Genomic DNA, 21,551 nt, shown 5'->3' with positions numbered 1-21,551 from the left:
GGAGTGCACTCTTAAGGGCATTCCAAATTCTTCCTTCCTTTGCAGCCTGGCTCGAAGTTAGGCTGAGCTGCAACTGAGGATACCTTCCAAAAGGGGCTGACTGCAAACCTAGCTGGGATTTGCGCAGACTGCAAACCCCACTTACAGCAGGGATTATTGGAAATATATCTGTAGTGTGATGCTGGTCCTGATTCAACATTAGTAATATGGTAACTGTAAAGATATAATGTAGAAGTAGGCTTCGTGAGTGCTTTTTTCTTGCTTACATACATTTTAAAAAAATGAATCATAGTTCAAAAAATGCTTTGGGCATGGCGTGTGTACACATCAATGCTCATTTACAATTTGGAGGAAGAGCTTGCTTTGACATTTTGAGGGCATTCTTTGCAGTGGCACAAAAACCTGCAAAACTGAATTGCAGCAGGAATTTAGCAAAATGAGGAAGTGTTAGTAGTGCCATCTTGTGGGCATGGCTGCTTCTCAAGCAGAATCCAAATGAAGTTAGCCAGGAACTGTGCGTGTGATTAAGGCAAGTACATGCTTACTATTCATTTAGGTTGAAATATCATTCTCATAAGTTGTGGCATTGCTTTCTTTCACAGGGGAAATGGTCCCTCTTTACAGAAAAACACTTCAGAAATTAGATATTCTAGTATCTGTAGAAAGTTTTGAATGATAAGAAACTGCTGTCCCCCCCTCTCTCCAAATGCTCAGATATTAATGTAAATGTCAATTCCTTTATAACAGAGATGAAATATATAGAATGTACAAACCAAATACTAGGATTTCACATTTGGACTTTCTAAGATTTTGACAACAGAAAGATGTTTTTATCCCTGTGGATCATTATGGATTTGTTTTCTATTTTGCTTTGTTCATAGATAATACCCCAAAATACTACTTGTTCCTTCACTAGGATTCCTCTGTTCACAGAAGTCATAAGCTGGCACAAAATAACGGCCCATTCCTCTATTCTGGCAAAGAACTGATCTGAACCCTACACAGCCACCGGTTCCCTTGCTCCCCCTTCCTTATGCGGTAGGGTGGTGCCACACAGTGTGTGTGTGTGTGTGTGTGTGTGTGTGTGTGTGGACCAAAGCAAGGCTTTCCCCTTACATGATATTCTATGGGCCATTAATTGGCCAGGTAACAGTTGTAAATACTTGCAAAGCTTAGGAACTTTATATAGGGTTAACACCCAAGGCATTTATGGGACTAGAATGCTAAGGACGAATACTACTGGTAGACACTGCATAAGCTTTTTCTAAATCTGTGAAAAGGAACATGGGAAGCTGCCTTATACCAAGTCAGTCCATTGGTTCATCCAGCTCAGTAATTATCCATGCTGAGTCGCAATAGCTCTTCACAATATCAGCTAGGGGACATTCCTATCCCTGTCTAGGAACTTCAGACCTTCTGCATGCATGGCAAGTGTTCCATCACTGAGTTAGGGCACGTCTGCCATCTCTAGAAGGCTTCATAAAGAATGAGGTGGCCACTCATGACCATAAAAGAAAAAAATATAGTTTCTTACAAGTGCACTTTGATCTGATCTCATGTCAGGGGCTTTTGTACGGTATCATCTTATAGATACATTTCCAATGGGAATTTGAAAAGAACCATCTTTCCCACATACTTTTAAAAAATGCATAAATGCCACTTTTCAACCAAAATGTCCCCAAAGTAAGATAAAAACATTAGTTTTAATTAAGAACAACTGTTAAATGCTAAACATAGTAAATTCAAAACACAGTGATACTAAGCATAGTATCCAGGCCATATTTACTAGAAGCATGCCCTACTGAGCTCAATGGAGCTTATTTCTAGACACAAATATGTCACACTGTAGCAAACAAGTATTTAGATTTCTGCTGCAAACAAACTGGTCTGCACTGTAATTTAACCAATATAAAATAGGACTGATTTTCTGCAAGCAACCAAGGGGGGAGAAGAAAGAATTTCACAACAGCTTTATTTCATGAGCGCAATACTTTCTTGTTCAGGAATCCTGATGGTATAATGCACAGGTTCCTCTATCCAAACCCCACTGTATGTGCACAGAAGGAGAACCAAGCTCCGACAGGAAATGGGAGGTCTATGTGCATGTCCCTTATTCCCATCCAGCTCCTTGCAAACTTTTGAGGAACATGAGCTTTAGTATATTTAGTGTTGTATTTTATTTTAAACTTAAGTTATTGTACGTTTATTATTTATGTATTTATTTTAAATTATACACCACTTTGCCCCTCATATGGGTCTCAAAGCAGTTTACAAAGAATAAAGAAAATACAATACAATAAAATATAAATTAAATGTTGCCCAGAGAATGTATGTTATGGGGTGACTAATACATACAGACATTCAGAGCAAAAGGGCTGGATGGAGACACAAGAGGTCTGAAGCTCCCTATTTCCTATAACGTCCAGTCCACAGAGCTCAAAACCCTATACATGCAGGTGCTTGCCTGCAGGGATGTTTTTGTTTAATACAAAAGAGAAAAATAATAAAAAAGGCAGTAGTAAGGCATTTCTGTAACAAAGTGAATTAATTTGCTTAAACCTATAAAAACCATTAAACCACATTCTTTTTATCACCTTAATATTAAAACAGAGGCTGTTCACTGAGAGAGGATTCTACAAGTTCAGATCTATACATGAAAATAAGTTGAGAAGTTGTCTGTTTGGCATAACTCACTTCACATCACAGATCTTATCTGAGCGTCAAGCTAAGCATAATAGGTCCCCACTCTCTTGTATGCTACTTCATCAAGTCATGGACAAAATAACTCTAAATATATATATATGTATATATATAATCTCTTTTCATACTGAAACCACATAACCAGCCAGAAGCAAGTTCAGTGAGAATTTGTTTAAATTTGTATTGATTTGAAAAAAAAAGTGTAAAGGAAATGACCGCAACTGAAAGCCAAAAGAGAAATATCCAAGAGCACTTAAGAGGGGTAGTTTTGTGTACACACACAGGGGAATTAGCAAGTGTTGAAATGGCCAAGGCTGAAATGCATGAAAATCCAAGAGTTGTAGTGAACATGAGGGAAGAATGCATGGAAAACACAAAATTAACCCTCCTCCAAGGGGGGGGGGGGGAGAGAGTGCATTTTGTTTCCTGAGCATAATAACATGGCCACTCAAGCCAAAGTCTGCTTCCTACAGCCTACATACTGTCTAATAATTAGCATCCAAGATTACTTTCCATTCTGGGACCCCTAAAGTTGTTTCAATAAATACCCATCTTCCAAGAAACTAGCTTCACATCTAAAGTGTATCAGGCAAACTGGAAAAGAGAGATTCCACTTGGATCTCAGATTGCTGCAACCCATCTCCTTCAATCTTATGTTATTTGGCCAGCAGAACTGGAAAAGGAGAGTACCTCTTTTTGGGAGTTTGCTACAGATACCTGTGACAGTCTTTTCAAAAATGTGGCCCATTATAAAATGTGGTCTCTTACTTTGTAGCTGCTGAATCACATGGACACTGGCTAGCTATGAGCTCAACAACTCAAGATTTGCAGGAACAAAAAGCAGGAAAATTAGAAGTGGAAGGAAGAACTATATGAAGACACAAGAAGTAACTAAAGGGAAAACTCTCTAGTGCAACCACCATAGGAAACAATACATATGGTAGCTAGCAGGATTTTGATTAAAACTATCTGCAATTTTATTTTTGTGGAACCAAGGCTAAAAAGTAGGACATTTCAGGGAGTCAGGTCAACCCCAAGGCACATTTCTAATCTCTAACAGTCAGCATTACCCTTCAGCAAACTGGCAAACTGATTAGCAGAGTAGAAAGCAGCTGGGACCAAGGTTGAACCATGTTTTTGTTTCAGCAGCTAAAGCGGGGAATTCATTTTAGAAGTTTCTCCCTAGCAAAAACACACATCAAACATCAGCCACCAGAAACTTAGGGAGAGAGCTTTGGTGGACAAGATTAAAGATGGAGGACACCTATGTAGAACTCAAACAAGTAGTCTGAGGTTGGGAGGAATGGCGTATGGGTGAAGAAAAGACACCATACACATTCCCTGTAGACTAAAATGTAATGAAGCAAAATTGCTTAACAGGGTAGCAGATTTTTAAAACCCTTTTAAAAATGCACAGCTCCTGTATATTAAGAGCATCTGAAACTGATGTGTTCACAATAGTGAAATTTTAAGGCCACTGCCAAATCATTATTTCAAGTCAACAAATCTAAAAAGTTGACTGAATCCTTCTCAGAAAATTAAAAATACCCCTTGTTTGCAGCTGTTCCCACCTCACTCAAGCACATCAAAAGTGGGTGCAGAGATAGTCAAATACCGTTATCAATAGGTCTACATGGTAGAATCTGTACTAGTTTTTCTAGCCTGTTGTAACTAGCCACCATTTGAATCACCACTGTGCAATTTCTAGGAGACTGAATGCCTTATGTTCTGTCGCCCAGAACTTGGGGAACAGGAGAAGGAAAGCAGATAATGGTATTCAAAAGTGTGTGTGTAAACAAAACAAAAGGCCTAATGCAAGAAAAAGAAAGAAACAGAGCTGGGAGTGCAGAAAGGCTTGAGGTAGTGGGGGGAAAGGAGTGTTAGCTATGGAGTAGAAGAGGTGGGGGGATTCAGAGAGCCCTGCGGTGGTGAGGGAAGCAGGGAAGAGTGTGTGTGCGAACTATGGGGTACTGAGAGAACAAGGGATAAATGAGTTAGCATAAATACATTAAATTAAATGTGATATGTCCCTCAAGAACATTTGAGCTGTACACCACATTTTAGAATCAATTTAACAGCTTTTTCAGTGAAGATGAAAAAAATATTAGCTGGAGGGTAGGGTGGGGTTGGGGAATAAAAGGGCCCATACTCCTGTTCATGTTATTTGGAGCAGACACCAACTATAGAATGAATAAAAAACTATTATTACTGAAATATTTAGTGCCAACATATTGCTAGCTACTGGAGAAAAAAATTCTGTCAGGGGAAATCCATGGGCACCAGGGCAGACAGGGGCAGATGGAGGGCAGAACTAGTGTGGCTCTTCTACTTCACCATCTGAATACCCTACTAGTGAAAATAGCTATAGCATTAAGCTGCTACAAATGGTGATGCTGGAATAAACTTAACATCACATCCCAAACTGAGCAGTAATGCAGGAGCGAATACCAAGCAAAACATACACACCCAGTCCAAGGCAGGTACATATGTGTTTTCAATATTTTTCTGGTTTTAGCAGTTGAGTTAGATTCAGCATCCGTGTTAAGAATCATTTGATCATTCGATGGTTTTTAGGGAGCTATTTCCCCCCTTAAAGATAAACTTGCAATGCCTTCCCCAGTCCCTCACTATGCCTAGATATGTCAGAGTTGCAAACAAGTAAATAGGCTACATATATCAAATACAGTGGTACCTTGGTTGTCGAACGTAATCCGTTCTGGAAGACAGTTCCTCTTCCGAAATGTTCAACAACTGAGGTGCAAAGGGTGGTCGGCAAAGTCAATGGAAGAAATTGAAAAAAATGCAGCAGAAGTTGTTTGACTTTGGAGGCACGTTCGTAAATGGAGGCACGTTCGAAAACCAAAACGTTTGGCTTCCAATATGCTCAAAAACCGAGGTACCACTGTACATACAAAAGGTATCCAAGTGAAATTATATACAGTGGTGCCCCGCAAGACGAACGCCTCGCGAGACGAAAAACTCGCAAAACGAAAGGTTTTTTCGTTTTCGAGTTGCCTCGCAAGACGAATTTCCCTATGGGCTTGCTTTGCAAAACGAAGCTTGCCCCGCAAGCTCCGGGGACAGCGGGAAGCGCAGCGCGTCTTCCCCGCTGTCCCCGGACCTCTTTTGAAGCAAGGGGTGGCGGGGAGAAGCGATCTTCTCCCCGCAGCCCCAGGTCCGGGGACAGCGGGAAGCGCAGCGCGTCTGTCCCACGGACGGTCTCCATAGGAATGCATTGATTGATTTTCAATGCATTCCTATGGGAAACCGTGCTTTGCAAGACGAAAAACTCGCAAGAAGAAAAAACTTGCGGAACGAATTAATTTCGTCTTGCGAGGCACCACTGTAATGTGATCCGGAAGATGAGGTATACATAGATTTAGCCACTACTTTTCTATGACTATTGGAGGAACAAGGTGAATTGTCTATTTTATGTAATTTATAACAGATATTTCAGGAAAATTTTTAGTTGTAACTATGAAGAAAATGGGGATGGAAGAAAATTAGAGAAAGGGAAAGGTTGTACAAGAGTGCTCATCTAGTAAGATTCAAAAAAGGCAATAAAAAAGCTGGAGGAAAAAGAATAAGAAAGGCGAGAAATAATTTCAAAATTGCATTGAAGAGCCGGCACAGGATGCACTCAACCAAGCTACCAGAGTCAGTCAGGCTCTAAAAAGAAAGATAATTTATCTGTAAAGAACATGTTCGGCATTGAAGACAATTCTGTTCTCTGCAACCAAAATGCCAGGGGTGGGGAATATATCCACAGCAACCAAAGGCTGTTAAAATCCTCCAGCTGGTTATATAACAATGCAAGTTGAAGGCTATCAGCTACAGATGACACATTTCTGAAGCTGAACGCCTTTCAAACATTAAGACTCACCACCACAGTGGAACGCAGCAAACCCCAGGTACAGTAAGAGCCAGTAGCAGCATCCGCCATTCTCTGATGAAGTAAGCAAATAGTGGCAGCAACATGTAGCCAATTGCAAAAAATATGCAAACTCCTAATGTAGAGAATATAATACGAACTGATTTGCCAAGAATTTCTGTGCCTGTTCAAAACAAGGAGTGTGGGTTAGCATCTTAACTCTCTCCCCCCTCTTTTAAAAAAAGTTACTCGAAATATTCTATTGCATTTTGAAAAATGAATACAGTCTTTAAAATGGAGCCATTTGTCCTAGAACATTTCAAGAGAAGTATGGCCCAAAATTAAGCTATGCTTGTAACTATGGTTTAATGTGTAAGATAGGATATAATGCTGGGGGAGGGGGAAGAAATGGGATGGGATTATCAAACACAGCTATAACATTATTAAGAATCTGTTTCAACCTCTATTAAAAAATATCAGAATTGCCTTTGCTAGGTTTGACCAAGGTTCAGATAATCCATTATTATGTTCCCAACACCAGCGAATCATATCTCTCTAGACACTCACAAGTAGAGCACGGAAGTAAGAGTCATTCCATTTGTAACCATAGCTTAGATCCAGAGATATCTTGTGCAAGCGAAAAGCAATTCTACTTGAGAAAAGCAGCCCTCCCATATTCCTCCAATTTTCACAGCCTACAGCAGTCCATTGTAGCCCAGCCCATTCGGCTCCAGAGGGGCTGCTGACCTCCAGGAGAAGATTTTGCAGGGACCCAGATGGCTTTTTTGGTGAGGAGTCGGGATAGCCCTGTCATACAAGCAGAGTCCCATTTGATCCTATCTCAACCCAACAACTAGTATTAATTCTAACAAAAATGACTAGATGTTTGCCCTACTGTGAGTGCTGAAGACCGCTCCCTGCAAGGCCCTTTCCACCTGGCCTTGGGGGCAGGGCCAGACTCATCCTGCTCAATTTCAGAGATTTCTGGGAGGCCAGAGGGACACTGCCCTGCTGTGAGTGCTGAAGAGCCCAGACTCACTGGAACAAATTCTGGGGTTGCGGCAAATGTTGGAAAATGCTTTTAAATGCTTTAAACAAGAAAAATAACCTAATTTTAAAAACAGAAAAGAAGGGCTATAATATCCAAATTTATGAGATTTAAGTACTACTTTGGTTCACTCTGAAGAATAATAAAAACACCTGCCACGTTCCCCAATAACCATCTGTAACAGAAAGCTTTGAAGAAGGGTGAAACTTCCTAGTGCCAGTAATTCTGTGAAGACCAAGGGGGCTAATGAATTATTTCTTTGGTGAACCTTCAGTGTCATTAAAAATACACTTATCATTTAGGTAGTCCTTTAAAATATTCCAAGTCCTTCACATACATTGGCCTAAACCAGGGGAAAAGATGGGATATGAATAAATTCTTCTTCATCATCACTCTAAGTATACATTCATGAAACTAAAAAAATTCCTTCCAGTAGCACCTTAAAGACCAACTAAGTTAGTTCTTGGTATGAGCTTTCGTGTGCATGCACACTTCTTCAGATATACAGATGTGTATCTGAAGAAGTGTGCATGCACACGAAAGCTCATACCAAGAACTAACTTAGTTGGTCTTTAAGGTGCTACTGGAAGGAATTTTTTTATTTTGACTATGGCAGACCAACACGGCTACCTATCTACTACTGGATTCATGAAACTGTTAGGGCCGTGGAGTTGTTAGTGCCCCCAATGCAGGCAGAAATGTGTCAATCTGTGGAGAGGGGAAGGTAACTAAGGGCAGCCCCCCCTACAATTCTCTCTCCTCTTGAACAGTTGATCGGAACAATCACACATTTAAAACTAGGTTTTCTAAGTGCAGTCCTAACAGCTGCATCAAAAGAGGGAAACCAAGCACAAGGCATCTGAGGGATTATCTCAGCAATTCCCTCAACAAGCGAAGGAAGGAATGTCCATATTATTATTGTAATGAAAGTGCATATTACTATTATTCCCATATTGGGGACTGGGAAAATACTATTGTGTAAAACTCCCTAGTGAGTTTGCAGCTGAGGCAAGATTTGAATTAGGGACTTCACACACTTAGCCACTATGCTACATCATCTCTTACAGTACAATTGCCATTGATACTCATAAAACTGTACCAATATGCATTTCCTTCTCTAAGATGAAGTCACATTACTATTTTGTATTAGGCCCTTTTCCAGTTTAGCATCCAGCAAGTTCAAAAATCAAGACGGCCAAACCCAGGGAATCTAATTATTGTTTGACCTTTAAATTTCCATTTCATAGGTATCTCATCACAATAGGCCACCCCATGACTGAAAGAAGGCCATTGTGTAAACCCAGTCAGAAATCTTGTAAGATTTGAGTGATGAACCAAGTGGTGCAGCAAATTTTATTTTTTCTTTAGTTCTGTGAAGAACTTTTCTCTGAAGCAGTTTATGGAAAATGAAATAATCAAGTATGTGTACTGGTGACAAGATTCTCAACAATGGGTACCTGAGTTTTTGTCATTGAATCCTGCATTTCAGTTCACAATTTCTTATTATGAAGAAGACTGAATTCAGCAAAATCAAGTGGAAGGTTCAGATCGATTTTTTGGGAGGTGGGGCGGGTCTCTATCTCTCTTTCATCCACCCACCCACTCCTACCCCCTATTTTACAGTATGCCTTACACAGAGTTGTTCCGCCAGGCCTTTGGTCAGGGTGCAGCCTGACTCCCTCCTCTGGCAACCTGCACAGAATTTTGCTTAATTGGTTGCCATCAATTTGATTTAATTAATTTTTATAATGAAATATTTTTAGATTGTGTGACTATTTGATTGATTATTTGATTGTTGTTAGCCGCCCTGAGCCCGGCTTCGGCTGGGGACGGCGGGATATAAATAAAATTTATTATTATTATTATTATTATTATTATTATTATTATTATTATTATTATTATTATTATTTATTATTATTATTATTATTATTATTATTATTATTATTATGAAACAACTTTGTATGTTCTGGAATGAATTAAGAAAAGAGGCTCCAAAGTTGCATACAAATCATTCTATAAAATATATTACGTGATTCTTAGCTAGTAAATGTATTTGTTTGATTTCTGTACATATTTGAGTTCTCTCTTTTCCCTTCATTTGCTGCACTTGTGGCCTCCTTAAACACATTTTAAAAACACAAGTTTGTAATGCTGGAATTGTGTGGAATCGTTTCATAAATTATATTGCTTCATTGTTGAATGCCCCTGCAGAAAATAAAAAGAGGAAGGAAGATACTTTCGGGAATTTGTTCTGTCTTAGTTGGAGCATGCTCAAAAAGGTTTTCAAGAGCTGTGCTACCAGAAATATACATCAGATCATTTTCAAGTAGACTCTGGCAACTTGAATAATTCTTGAAAATTGCTTGAAAGAACAGTGCAGTCAGTACAACATTTGTTGTGGAAGGAATGTGCACACAAGGGTTATGGGTGCTCTTTTTGACCTCCTTCTTAATTAAGATAAAAAAATTCCTTCCAGTAGCACCTTAAAGACCAACTAAGATAAGGAGACCTCCTAGAGACAACTTGGAGACCTCCTAGAGACAACTTGGGGTGGCCCACAGGTCTATTAAAGGGAGGGAAGGAGAATCTATCCATGTCATGATGTTCTGTCCTTTCCAAGGGTGGACACAATTGGTCTCAACCAATTAAGATAGTGTGGCAATATTCCTTTATATACCACCAGGGTGAAGGAGAAAGTATTAGTACACTTTATTTCCTGGCCCTCAGTGCTGCTATTGCAGTAGGAAAAGAGAACATCTTGCCTTAAGAATGCTCTCTTTTTATTTCCAAGAGGAAATTTATATTAATTCTCCTTATGAAACTTTGTTTAAAGTGTCATTAAAGGTTATAAATCTAACCATTCTTGGAAGTCAGATGATGCTTAGAAAATTAATATGTGGCAATCCAGTTTTGCCAACATGGAGGGGTGATAAAGAAATTGTAGTACTAAAGTTTATGAGCCAGCCTGATAATTTGGGTATGTTTGATCAAGGTAAAACAGGGTGGAATTCTCTGTCTGCCTCTGAACACTAAGGAATGACACACTCACACAAACTTGGGATCCATGCTGGGGATCAAACCCATGGAGATGACAACACACAATAGAAACCTGGGGCAAAAACATGATGTGCTTCAAACAATTTTGGGCAGTGATTGGGGGGGGTGAGGTGTTGGTACTCAATAGCCTGATAAAGGATTAGTAGGGCAACAAAAGAAGTGCCTTTTAAAAAACAATTACATACATATACAAGTGAAGTTGCTTGCTTGTGTGTGAACACAGTATTAAGGCACAGAGGGTACATGAGCCTAGGAAAGGTTTTGAAAATAAATCAAACTGTGCAGTATGATTATTAGATTGAAAAAAGTGCCCCATAGTACAAAAAAGTCAACAGTTCCTCCAAAAGAGAAAATCATTGCTCCAGTTTATTGAAATGAGCATGTGTGAACTCAAAGCATGTCCAAATGAAGTGATTCCAGTAGTTAGTGGATGTAACTTTCCACAACTGCATGACTCCCTGCCTATTCCCCCACTCCTGTCCCCTGTACAATCCTGCTTCAATGTTTGGGATTTGTGGCTACAGCCTTTGAGATTTCTCCAGCAAAGGGTACCAAATGAGGAAGGAAAATCTGTACAAGTACGGAATATGTCGGTTAACAGAACTGCATTGTTATTCAGTCTACGCTGCTGGAGAGACAATGAAAATGAGAGACATCTTAAGCATATTTTACTTAAATGCACAAAGACATGAGGCATGGACAAAGTGGGTTTAAATTTTTAAAAAAACCCAACCCACAGGTATAAAATTTTCCATTTTATAAAAACAAAGCATGGCAATGCAGTTCACCGTTCCCATTCTGTCAGCTGTGGTCGACAGGATGGTGCAGGCGGGCGTGGGGTGCACACCTGACTTCCCAACACAAAGCATCACTGCCACTTACCAAGGGGGGAGGGGCAAGGCGCTGGGAGCTCTGCATGGTGCGGCACAGTGCCCACATGGTGCTGAGCATCCTGCACCTTCCTCTTCTTGGTCAGTGGCAGCAATGCTTGGCGTTGGGACACCAGGAATGCATCACTGTCCTGCCTGAGAAACCCTGCTAACCCCGGCTGCCTTCGGCCCAGCTTGGTCCAGTACAAGAAAAATAATGCATGGCAGTTCAAGGAAACACAATTTTGCCTCAACAAATAGAAACGTATTTTTAAAAATGGAAAGAGTCGCTTTCTACATGTTAAAATGCATGATACAATAACATTCTGACCCTATATCCATCACAAGAGGCTTCAAGCACCTCAAAACAAAGCTGAACATTTTCTGGGGGGTGGGGAAAGATTAAAATATCCCATCCCAATAAAAACTATAATAATACAGGAGAAGTTTAAATAAGTGTCAATGAAATTACAGTATAATCAAATTTACAGAAACTTAGTAATGTTTGAAGTGGGAAAGACAAGCACCTATATGTAAACAGCTCTGATGTGGTAGCCACTTTCAAATGGCACTATATGGAGGTTGCCTCTACTAAGTAAACCATTTACTTGAGGGTTACCTCCTTTGTGCCCCCCTTTCTTCCAACCACCATTTAGATTATAGATTATAAAGGATTTTGGAGCATAAGCTATTTTTGTTTACTTATTTTACCCTGTGAATCATTGTATACAGTGATGGCATGACACAAATAAATCAAATAATAATAATAATACCAGCAGCGTGGAACACCTAAAATAATCTGAATGAGATAATTATCTGATGAGATTATCTGATGAGATAATCTGATTTTTTAAAAAAACACAATTTTTGACAAATTTTGCAGATGCATACCACTCTAGTCTCCATAGGAATGTAACATTTTTGAAATGCCCATTCAACTCATTGTTCATCCACATTTTGGGGGATGGAAGAGTTTTTGAATTGTTCTCTGCTCATTTCTCACCAAATTACTGGGAAACTTAAATATCTAAAAATAATTTCCATGCCATTGCTGAAATTGCAATTGGCCAAAGAAAGAAATATCTTCATCATCTCATCTAGTTTGGCCCTGAGAACCAGACCTAAATTCCTGACCTACAGAGCAGAATAGATTATGGCAAATTTATCTATATCAATTTTGCGAAATGTTCCTAAAAGAAGTTTACGCTCTTAGGCACAGGACTATCAGTTACATAGAATCATTTCTTACTAAGTGAAATTAGTATGCATACTCAAACTACCATGCTAATAGGACATTTAAATGGAGTGGAAATAGTCTTACCTAATATGAAGGCCACAACGTAGTTTGAAATCTGTCCCATGCCAACTAGAACAAAAAGAACTGTGAACATTTCCCAGCTGGTTGAGAAGATCTGCAGGAAGCTGAAACCTGTCTGCACAGCCATAGTTGCAAATAGAATAGACTTTCTGCCAAACCTTTTGAGGAAAAGAACAAAAAACAAACAAGCAAGACCATAAATGAATCCACAATATTGTTATTGCCACATTCTAGAGAAAGCAAAGAAACCTAGCAGGTTGATTTAACTTAAGACTCAAGGAGCAGACATTTCTCCTGCAGAGAGGGGCTGGAACATTGAGTTTACCTTTTGAAAGTTTAGATACCTGTATTGGCAATATTCACCCAACATTGCACGACCTGTTCATTATTTTTCACTAGAACACAGACTTGTGACATTTGATGAGCCCCACTTTTCAAAAATGAAAACAGTACCCTAGTACAGAAATGGGCCATAGAGTCAAATGGAATTCCCTGGGCTCCTTTGTCTGGCCATGGGGACTCAACCCAGGCCACACACCTTCCCCAGCCACACCCTTCAATGGTCCTGCTTTATAGAAAGGTTTCCCAAACTTGGCCCTCCAGCTGTTGTTGGACTACAACTCCCACCATCCCTAGCTAGCAGGACCAGTGGTCAAAGATGTTGGGAATTGTAGTCCAAAAACAGCTAGAGATCCAAATTTGGGAAACCCTACTTTACAGGAACTTTTGAGGGTTATTTCCTGGCTGGAGTGTGCCCCTGAACTCCAATAATGCTTTTTGCTTGCATGGATGCAAGATAGAGTAGGGCATGCGAGTGTGTGTAAACTCTACTATTATATGCAAAGGTAAAATTTACATGTTGCCCACTTTTGCTTCTGGTCCTGCCCACCATGGGTATGTCCCCCCTGGAAGGATGCCAAGGATTAACCAACAACTCACAAAAATGTGGCAAGCTTTTGAGTTCTCCAGAACTCTGCATCAGGCAAGAAGTTATAAAAAGCAGGGATTTAGCAGAATCTTTTTTTGGGGGGGGGGAGTACAAAAATTAGGCAGGTTTGCACCCATGGGGTCATCTTGTAATGATGATGATGATGATGATGATGATGATGATGTAGACTATTCTTTGAACTCAAATTAATAAAGCTTGACTGCCACCAATTTGTCCTGTGCATTCTCTAATTGCAAATTAAAATGGCAATTAACTCATTAGGCACATCACACCAAGAGGCAGCACAGCTACAGGTACCTTTGCTTTAAACCATTGAAATTATGTAAATATTGTTGGACAAAATTCTGGGGTTTTCTGTATTCTGTCTAATTGGAGTGATGCTTAGTAAAGAGAAGCAAGATATAACCAGATAACAAGTATTTTAAGTATCAGCTGATGTCACAATAATTTTACAGTTGATAAAGTTAAATAATCTGGATTTGCCTTTCTTGGCAGATGAACACATGGTGGCAGCATGTCATTATCATTATCTCCTGATGAGAGATGAAAATCTACAGCCATGGAACATCCAGTGGCAAGCACAGGATGAATTTTGCATTATTGATTAGAACATGGTGACATATTTATGCCATGCATGAATTTGTTGGGGGTTTTAACAGAAATGACAGAAAGCAAAGATTGCCTTTGTCTAGCAACACAAGGAGCAAACTACATGCTAATACATGTATTGTACTAACTTTGTTTTTAAATGAAATAGCCTCTGTGGAGTTTCTCTGAAGTTCCAGATGCATTATTTGCCCTTGTAAATGTGCCTCTGGAACCCACCAGGGAACAGTATTGGGGGGGGGGAGAGATTAAGCAAACAAAAAAAGTCCAGTAAAACAAGGGTTCAGCACACACTTCCTTTTACTTATGTCCTCAAGATCACAGCCTCTCAAGGCAACATGTCCAGAATATTAGAATTCACAATAATTAATTACTTGCCCTTCTTTCTAAGATCCCAGCGCAGGTTACAACAATTAAAACAGAATATTTGAAGAGTTGAAAACAACTTACAATCACAGAAATAACAATAGCATTTTGCTGCCCAAATTGTAACACTGATTGTGAAAACCTTGCAGCAATGGTTTACCACAATCCTTTTTCTTTTATCCTCATCCTGGCTCGGGTGTATTTTTATTTCCTTTTCCTGTGTTACACTCATACTCACAGTGTCCTTTTACGGAAGTGAAAATTAATCTGAAAGTACTGGCATAAACAGGTTGCATAATATTATTATTATTTACTTTTTGTAGGCAAGAATGAATACCCATATACAGCATGGTACACTGGCAGTCTCCGTCTCTTCCTCATATGCATGTGTAAGACTTGTAAAGCGCTTTGAGGTTTTTTACAATCAAGTGGTGTATAAATTTTATTAAATAAATAAATAAGATGTAGCAGTCAAGTATGTGTCTTTCTTTTTTTACTGAGGCATGCCTAAAAGAATCTAGAAAGTAAAGGGGAAATTCACACTGAGCATGGCACACTATTTGAAGCCTGCTGCGTACGTCTAATTTTGGTTCACAGCTGGAATTGAAAACACCAAACATGATCCTGCTCCCTCAAAAGTGCAGGGCGAAAATCCTAGGGCAGCCAGCTGACTGTGTACTTTACCTGTCTGAGAGCTGTCCTGATACAAAGGATCCAAGCAGCACACCCACAAAGAACAATGATGTAGTTAAGGGGGTTTTCCAGTCATCATCACACACCAGATTCCACTGCAAGAGAAACACAACAAAGCAAATCCCATGTCATTAAGGCATAAACTTAGTTTAAATTGGTCACTAACTATATGGATTAGCAGTGACTAAGCAAGAAAGAAAACTTAGGGTAGTGGGGAAGCGCTCAGTAAAAATATCAGCTGAATGTGATCCTGCTGAGAAAAAGCCAAACCCCATGCTAGAGTGTACAGCCTCCTTCCCTCCCTCCCTCCCTCCTTCTCTCTCTCTCTCTCTCTCTCTCTCTCTCTCTCTCACACACACACACACACACACACACACACACCTCTGTTGTGTTTGCACCCCCATCCTGACACCAGTTCTGCTGGGTGCCCTTCTTGGCCCTTTTGGCTTTCCGCAGGCAGGCAGGCAGGCAAGCAGGCAGATTTGGGACCAGCCGGGCTGCAGCCCGTGTGAGTCTCCTCCCCTCCTCCCCGTGCACACCACTTTATGTAATTTCATTTGTGCATGCAGGGGCCTGGAACGTAGCCCCTGTGTAAGTGGGGGAGCACCTGTATTAGCAATGGAACTGAAAATAAAACTGGGGGTTCTATAATAACACTTATCTGTATCCATCCTCTTTATATCATGCATAATTTTATAAACCAGAGTTGGGGAAGAAGTGGCTTTCCGGATGTCACTGTCTTTAGCCATAACTTGTAGTTGGGGTTTTGGGAAGTGTAGTCCAACAACATCTTGTTATAAACCCCTAGCATTTAGATGTATTTTTCTAAACTAAAAAGCCCCAAATGCTTTAGCTTTACCTAATAGTGCTCCAGCTCTCTGCTAAATTTTGATTGCACCTTTTCCAGTTCTACAGTGCCACTTTTGAAAAAGGTTTGACCATACATATACACAGTATTGAATAAGGGCAGTTATGATATGAACTGTTCCATTTATTATCCCAAATTGGGGAGAGATTCACTAGCTTATATGGCTGTAAAGAAATGATTTTGAAGATGTTCAGAAGCTAACCCTGAGATAGGAGGAGAAGCAAGCTCTGGAACAAATTTATCTAGCTCCTAAGGTATTTCAAAAATTGGGAACTCATCTTCTTCTTAGTCATGGTGCACTGCAACAACCTGGGGCAAACAAATCAATCCTATATAGACATAATCACCTAGGAATAAGCACCACTGAAGTTAATAAGACTGACTTTTGAGTAAACATGTATAGCATTGTGCTATCATCTGATGTTGTGCTTTGCAATGTAATCTTATGCTAGCCTATGAACTCTCAACACACAAGCAAATTCATTGAAATACAGATCTTTTTTGTTTACAAATATAAAATACTTTTATTACTAACACCTATACTGTACAGTCGTACCTTGGTTTTCGAACAGCTTAGTTCTCAAACGTTTTAGCTCCCGAACGCCGCAAACCGGGAAGTGACTGTTCCGGTTTGTGAACTATTTTTGGAAGCCGAACATCCGACAGGGCTTCCAATTTGATGCAGGAAGTTCCTGCAGCGAATCAGAAGCTGTGCTTCCTGCAGTTCAGGTGGTACCTTACACCATCAAAACTCTCCAAAATGTATAAAAATATTTCAGACAAATGTTGGCGGTGTGGGGAAACAAAAGGAGATATGTACCATATGTGGTGGACATGCCGAAAAATTAAAGAGTTCTGGAACCTCATCTATGATGAGATGAAAAAGATCTTTAAATTAACATTTGCAAAGAAGCCAGAAGCATTTCTACTTGCAATTTTAGGCAGTGATATCCCAAAAAATATAAGAGAAATCTTTTTATATGCAACAGCCGCTGCTCAATTATTAATTGCATCGAACTGGAAAGGGGGGAAAGTACCAACAGTAATGGAATGGCAGAATAAGTTTAATATGCAGAATTGGCTCAACTGACTGACAGATTAAGGGGAAATACAAAACAATCATTCACGCAAAAATGGGATATGTTCAAGAAATACCTACAAAAATATAACAACGACATAACATCTATGGCAGCATTTGAATTACCCTTGTGTAAATTAAATACTACTAAGCATGGAAAAATGGTACGATATGTTATAAGAAAGTACTAGAAACTATAGTAAGAGTAAGGTAAGAAGTATAAGTACATTCAATGTCGTAAATGTAACTAACATCGGGAAATGACGGGAAGTCTGTTTTCATACAGTTTAGTTTATTGGATTTTTTACTTTTGTTTATTTTTGTTTAGTCAAAAATTATAAGAAAGGAGCATGTACAAATACAAGTTTAAATTAATATTTAATGGTATAATTATTTAAGGCTGTACATGTACCTAAGATTGTGTATGGATGTAAATTAATAATAAAAAAATAAAAAATAAAAATGGCCAGCATGTAAAAAGCAGCAGCAGCAGCAGCAGCAGCAGCAGCAGCAGCAGCAGTCGTGCTTTGGTTTCCAAACATTTTGGAAGTTGAACGGACTTCCGGAATGGATTCCGTTTGACTTCCAAGGTACGGCTGCATATCTGAAAGAAACGAACTCTTTATTACCATGCATTTGTCTGTGTGTACAGAGTTAATAACAGGCATTTGCTGAAGATAAAATCAATACTCTGCAAATGTAGGCCAAATATTCTTCAGTTGAAAGCTGAGAAATGCCGACAGACAGCTCTGCTCCCGCAGAGCTTGGATTACAAAACTCATGCTCTGCAACACGCACACAATTGGCAAACAAACCAGAAGTCAAATCACTTTCAACAGAGCGTAAATCAACCTCTCATTTCTACTGTAAACTATTTAGATCTTTCATCTATTTCCAACTCATCGAGCGATAATTACTGGAAGAGAAGCAGAAGAGAAAGAGATTGGCAGAGAGAGAGTATGACTGAAAGAAAATACAGTCCAGAAACATTATCAGACTTTATTTATATGGACTAAGATACCCAGCTTTTGGAACGAGAGGGAAATCATAGCAAAAGAAAAGAAAAGAAGATATTATCTCACTCACTAGCTTTTACGGTGATGTTGTACAAGCATAAAAGTGTTAACTATAAAGTATTCCGTTTCAATTTGTGCTAGGAGGAAGAGGCATGTGTGGGCATTTCGGTGTGTGTGTGTGTGTGTGGGGGAAATGATATGGTACCAAGTGTTAAACGTAAAGGTAAAGGACCCCTGACAGTTAAGTCCAGTTGCAAACGACTCTGGGGTTGCGGTGCTCATCTCACTTTACTGGCTGAGAGAGCTGACGTTTGTCCGTAGATAGTTTTTCCAGGTCATGTGGCCAGCATGACTAAGCCGCTTCTGGCGAAACCAGAGCAGTGCACGGAAACACTGTTTACCTTCCCACTGGAGCTGTACCTATTTATCTACTTGCACTTTGACGTGCTTTTGAACTGCTAGGTTGGCAGGAGCTGGGACTGAGCAATGGGAGCTCACCCCGTCACGCAGATTCTAACCACCGACTTTCCGATCGGCAAGCCCTAGGCTCTGTGGTTTAGACCACAGTGCCACCCGTGTCCCGTTAGGCAACTGCTATTCCTTAAACAAACTCAGGCTGAGGAGCATGCATTTGCCAGTTAAGTTTTTGTTTTTAGTCCACTTTTTCCTTTGCAAAGTATTTAAAGAAGCCTTCAAAATATAAAGTACGTCACAAAAAATAATCAAAACAAGATTAAAACAAGACTGGGGAAAAGATGAAAACCTGTGGTTCCTTACAAGTCAATGGCCAGAGAGTGGAACAGCAGTTCTAACCAACACCATCCTATGAGATCAACATCCCAGGAAAAGGCAGAAAAGCTGCAAAACAATGGCCTCAAATCCAACTTCACAAGGTATTCCGGAAGGATACTATGGCCGATGGTATCAAAAGCTATTGATACAGGGGTATTCACAGGATTTCTTCTGGGGTGAGGGAAAATAAAACACTAAAAGGGGAAGCAGTAAAGTTTTTCCTCCAAAATAAGAATAGTGCCTGTACATTTTGTATCGTATTTCAGGTTCTACATACACAAGTTTTTCTGTTTAAGTCTGGGGATGACTATTCATGGGGGTGCAGAGGGGCCTTGTTGCTTTCCAGTGCCCTGAGAGGTCCAGCAGAATCAAAAGGTTTGCACCTCCCCTCATCCATCTCCCAGAAACAGCCATGCACTAGGGTAACCAATGTAGTTTCTGCACCAAAACAATAGATTTTATCCAATGTTCGTTCTACACATACTAGGTCCATTAATTTCAGTGGGTTTACTCTGAATATAACTTAGTTGGATAGAATCCCATCTGTTTGTCTGTCTTATACCCCATGTTTCCCCAATATAGAGCCCAAGGTGGAAGCTAGGTCTGAGTAAGACTGTAAAGCAGTCAAATACTCCGTTTTCCCATTCCAAGTGGAAAACTACGCTTTAGGTAAGTACAACTGTACTTTTAATGGGAAAACACCTGAAGCTGAACCACCAGCAGCGTCATGATCCTGCATGTACATGTCTCTGTTCTCTAAGTAGATTGGTTCACATCCTCAGGGTGAACACGCTGAAAATGGTATCCATAACTTGACTGGGCAGACCCCTAGAACTGATCAGTTCCAACTCTATACATATTAAAAGCCGTATCTAAACTGGAGTGGGTGTGAAGTGTGCTTTTATAAGACTAATAAAAGCCTTTGCATACCGAGAGGCAGCAGTGCTATGATGACATGGCAGCTGGCCTCAGGAGGAAGGTTGGCTTCTGGCCCCAGTGCTTGACTGATTCTGGGAATCACAAGTGGGGACAGTGCTGCTGCGCTTAGGTCCAGCTTGTGGGCTTCTCATAGGCAACTGCTGGTCACTGTGAGAACAGGATGGTACACTAGATGGGCCTCTGGCCTGATCCAGCAGCCTCTGGCCAGATCCAGCAGCGTTCTTCCTGGGTTCCCTTTGTTTCCTCAGTCCTTTAGTAAAAAAACATTTTTATTCAGCAAAAAGTGGTTCCAGCAGGCCAACACCAATACGCTTTGCTCAGATTTCTGTGGGGCACAAGCTGCAACTATGCAGAGTGACATTTCCTTGAAGCAGCACTTGAACCGCCATCCTTCCTCCTGAGTCACAGCACAAAGGCAGATGTTACTTGTTTGCATTTATTTACCATGCTCCTTTGGAATTTCCTAAAACTTGCCATTCCCATGTGTTTTTTCTCCCCTTTTACATAATTTAATAGGCGTGCCCCAACCTAGTGAAGAAATAGAATTTTTCTAACTGAACACTAGCTTTCTACTCAAGATTTCTTGGCTTTGAGAATGTCCCTTATCATGCAATATTGGAATTTTGGAAATTAGCCAGGTGGCTGGAAGAGATGCCTACCATTGCCTAAACTGGGCGCAGGGGAGCCTGCAGCACTGTTTCTCATATTTTTTCAAATAAGTTCCTTCTCTCCTTCATATTTAGAAAGCATAATGTAATTTACATTATTATCTAGATTTACATATCCGGAGGTATTATTCGGTGGTAACTGGAATTGTGTTTTTGGTTGCCCAGAGTGAAAGTCTGGGTCGTAATGTGTTTGTATCTTCTGAACTTGTTTAATTCCACATAGTTTGGGAGAGCGAACCAATTAAGGTGCTACCTGGATGAGAGACAAGGAGTGAGTGGTTATGTTGCTGTTTGTATGTTACTTTATTGCCCTAGATGGTGATAGGTGAATGAGCAGGTTGTTAATCATGCTTAAAACTGTCTGGGATTTTTTGCAGACCAGGCATTCTCTTTATGTCAAATGGTTGGTTGAGCATTACCTGTGTTATCAGTATGATTGGTGGGAATGCTTGAGAATGAGGCTTGTAAATGAAAGGTTGTAAAGGACGTCTTTGGGAGAGGTTATAGTTCTAGGTGTGTGGGAGAATGTGGTGCAACTTCTATTTTAGTTATTTTGTTTAATTGCAAATGATGCTGTATATGTGGAATTTTATTGTATTTTTGTATTCAGTTTTTATCTTGAATGTTTATATTTAAGTCGTCCGCCCCACTAAAAACAGTGTATATGACAGTCTAGTTATTTTAATATTTTGTAATGTTCTATTTCATGCTTT

At 39.9% G+C, this 21,551-nt stretch overlaps 1 protein-coding gene across 1 annotated transcript in view; it reads right to left on the bottom strand.

Annotated features, from left to right (window-relative positions):
• The window catches only part of LOC308582444 (solute carrier family 22 member 4-like), a 50,878-nt gene that overhangs the window by 9,245 nt on the left and 20,082 nt on the right, over window positions 1–21,551 (bottom strand). The window contains exons 2-4 of the mRNA XM_081185570.1: window positions 15,469–15,572; window positions 12,867–13,021; window positions 6,584–6,755 (exon numbers count right to left, since the gene is read on the bottom strand). Of these exons, the coding sequence (XP_081041696.1) occupies window positions 6,584–6,755; window positions 12,867–13,021; window positions 15,469–15,572 (431 nt within the window). The remainder of the gene's footprint in view (window positions 1–6,583; window positions 6,756–12,866; window positions 13,022–15,468; window positions 15,573–21,551) is intronic.

Source organism: Podarcis bocagei (assembly GCF_964188305.1).
Source record: "Podarcis bocagei genome assembly, chromosome: 2".
Taxonomy (NCBI): Eukaryota; Metazoa; Chordata; class Lepidosauria; order Squamata; family Lacertidae; genus Podarcis; species Podarcis bocagei.
This window is presented reverse-complemented; position numbering and strand designations above follow the sequence as displayed.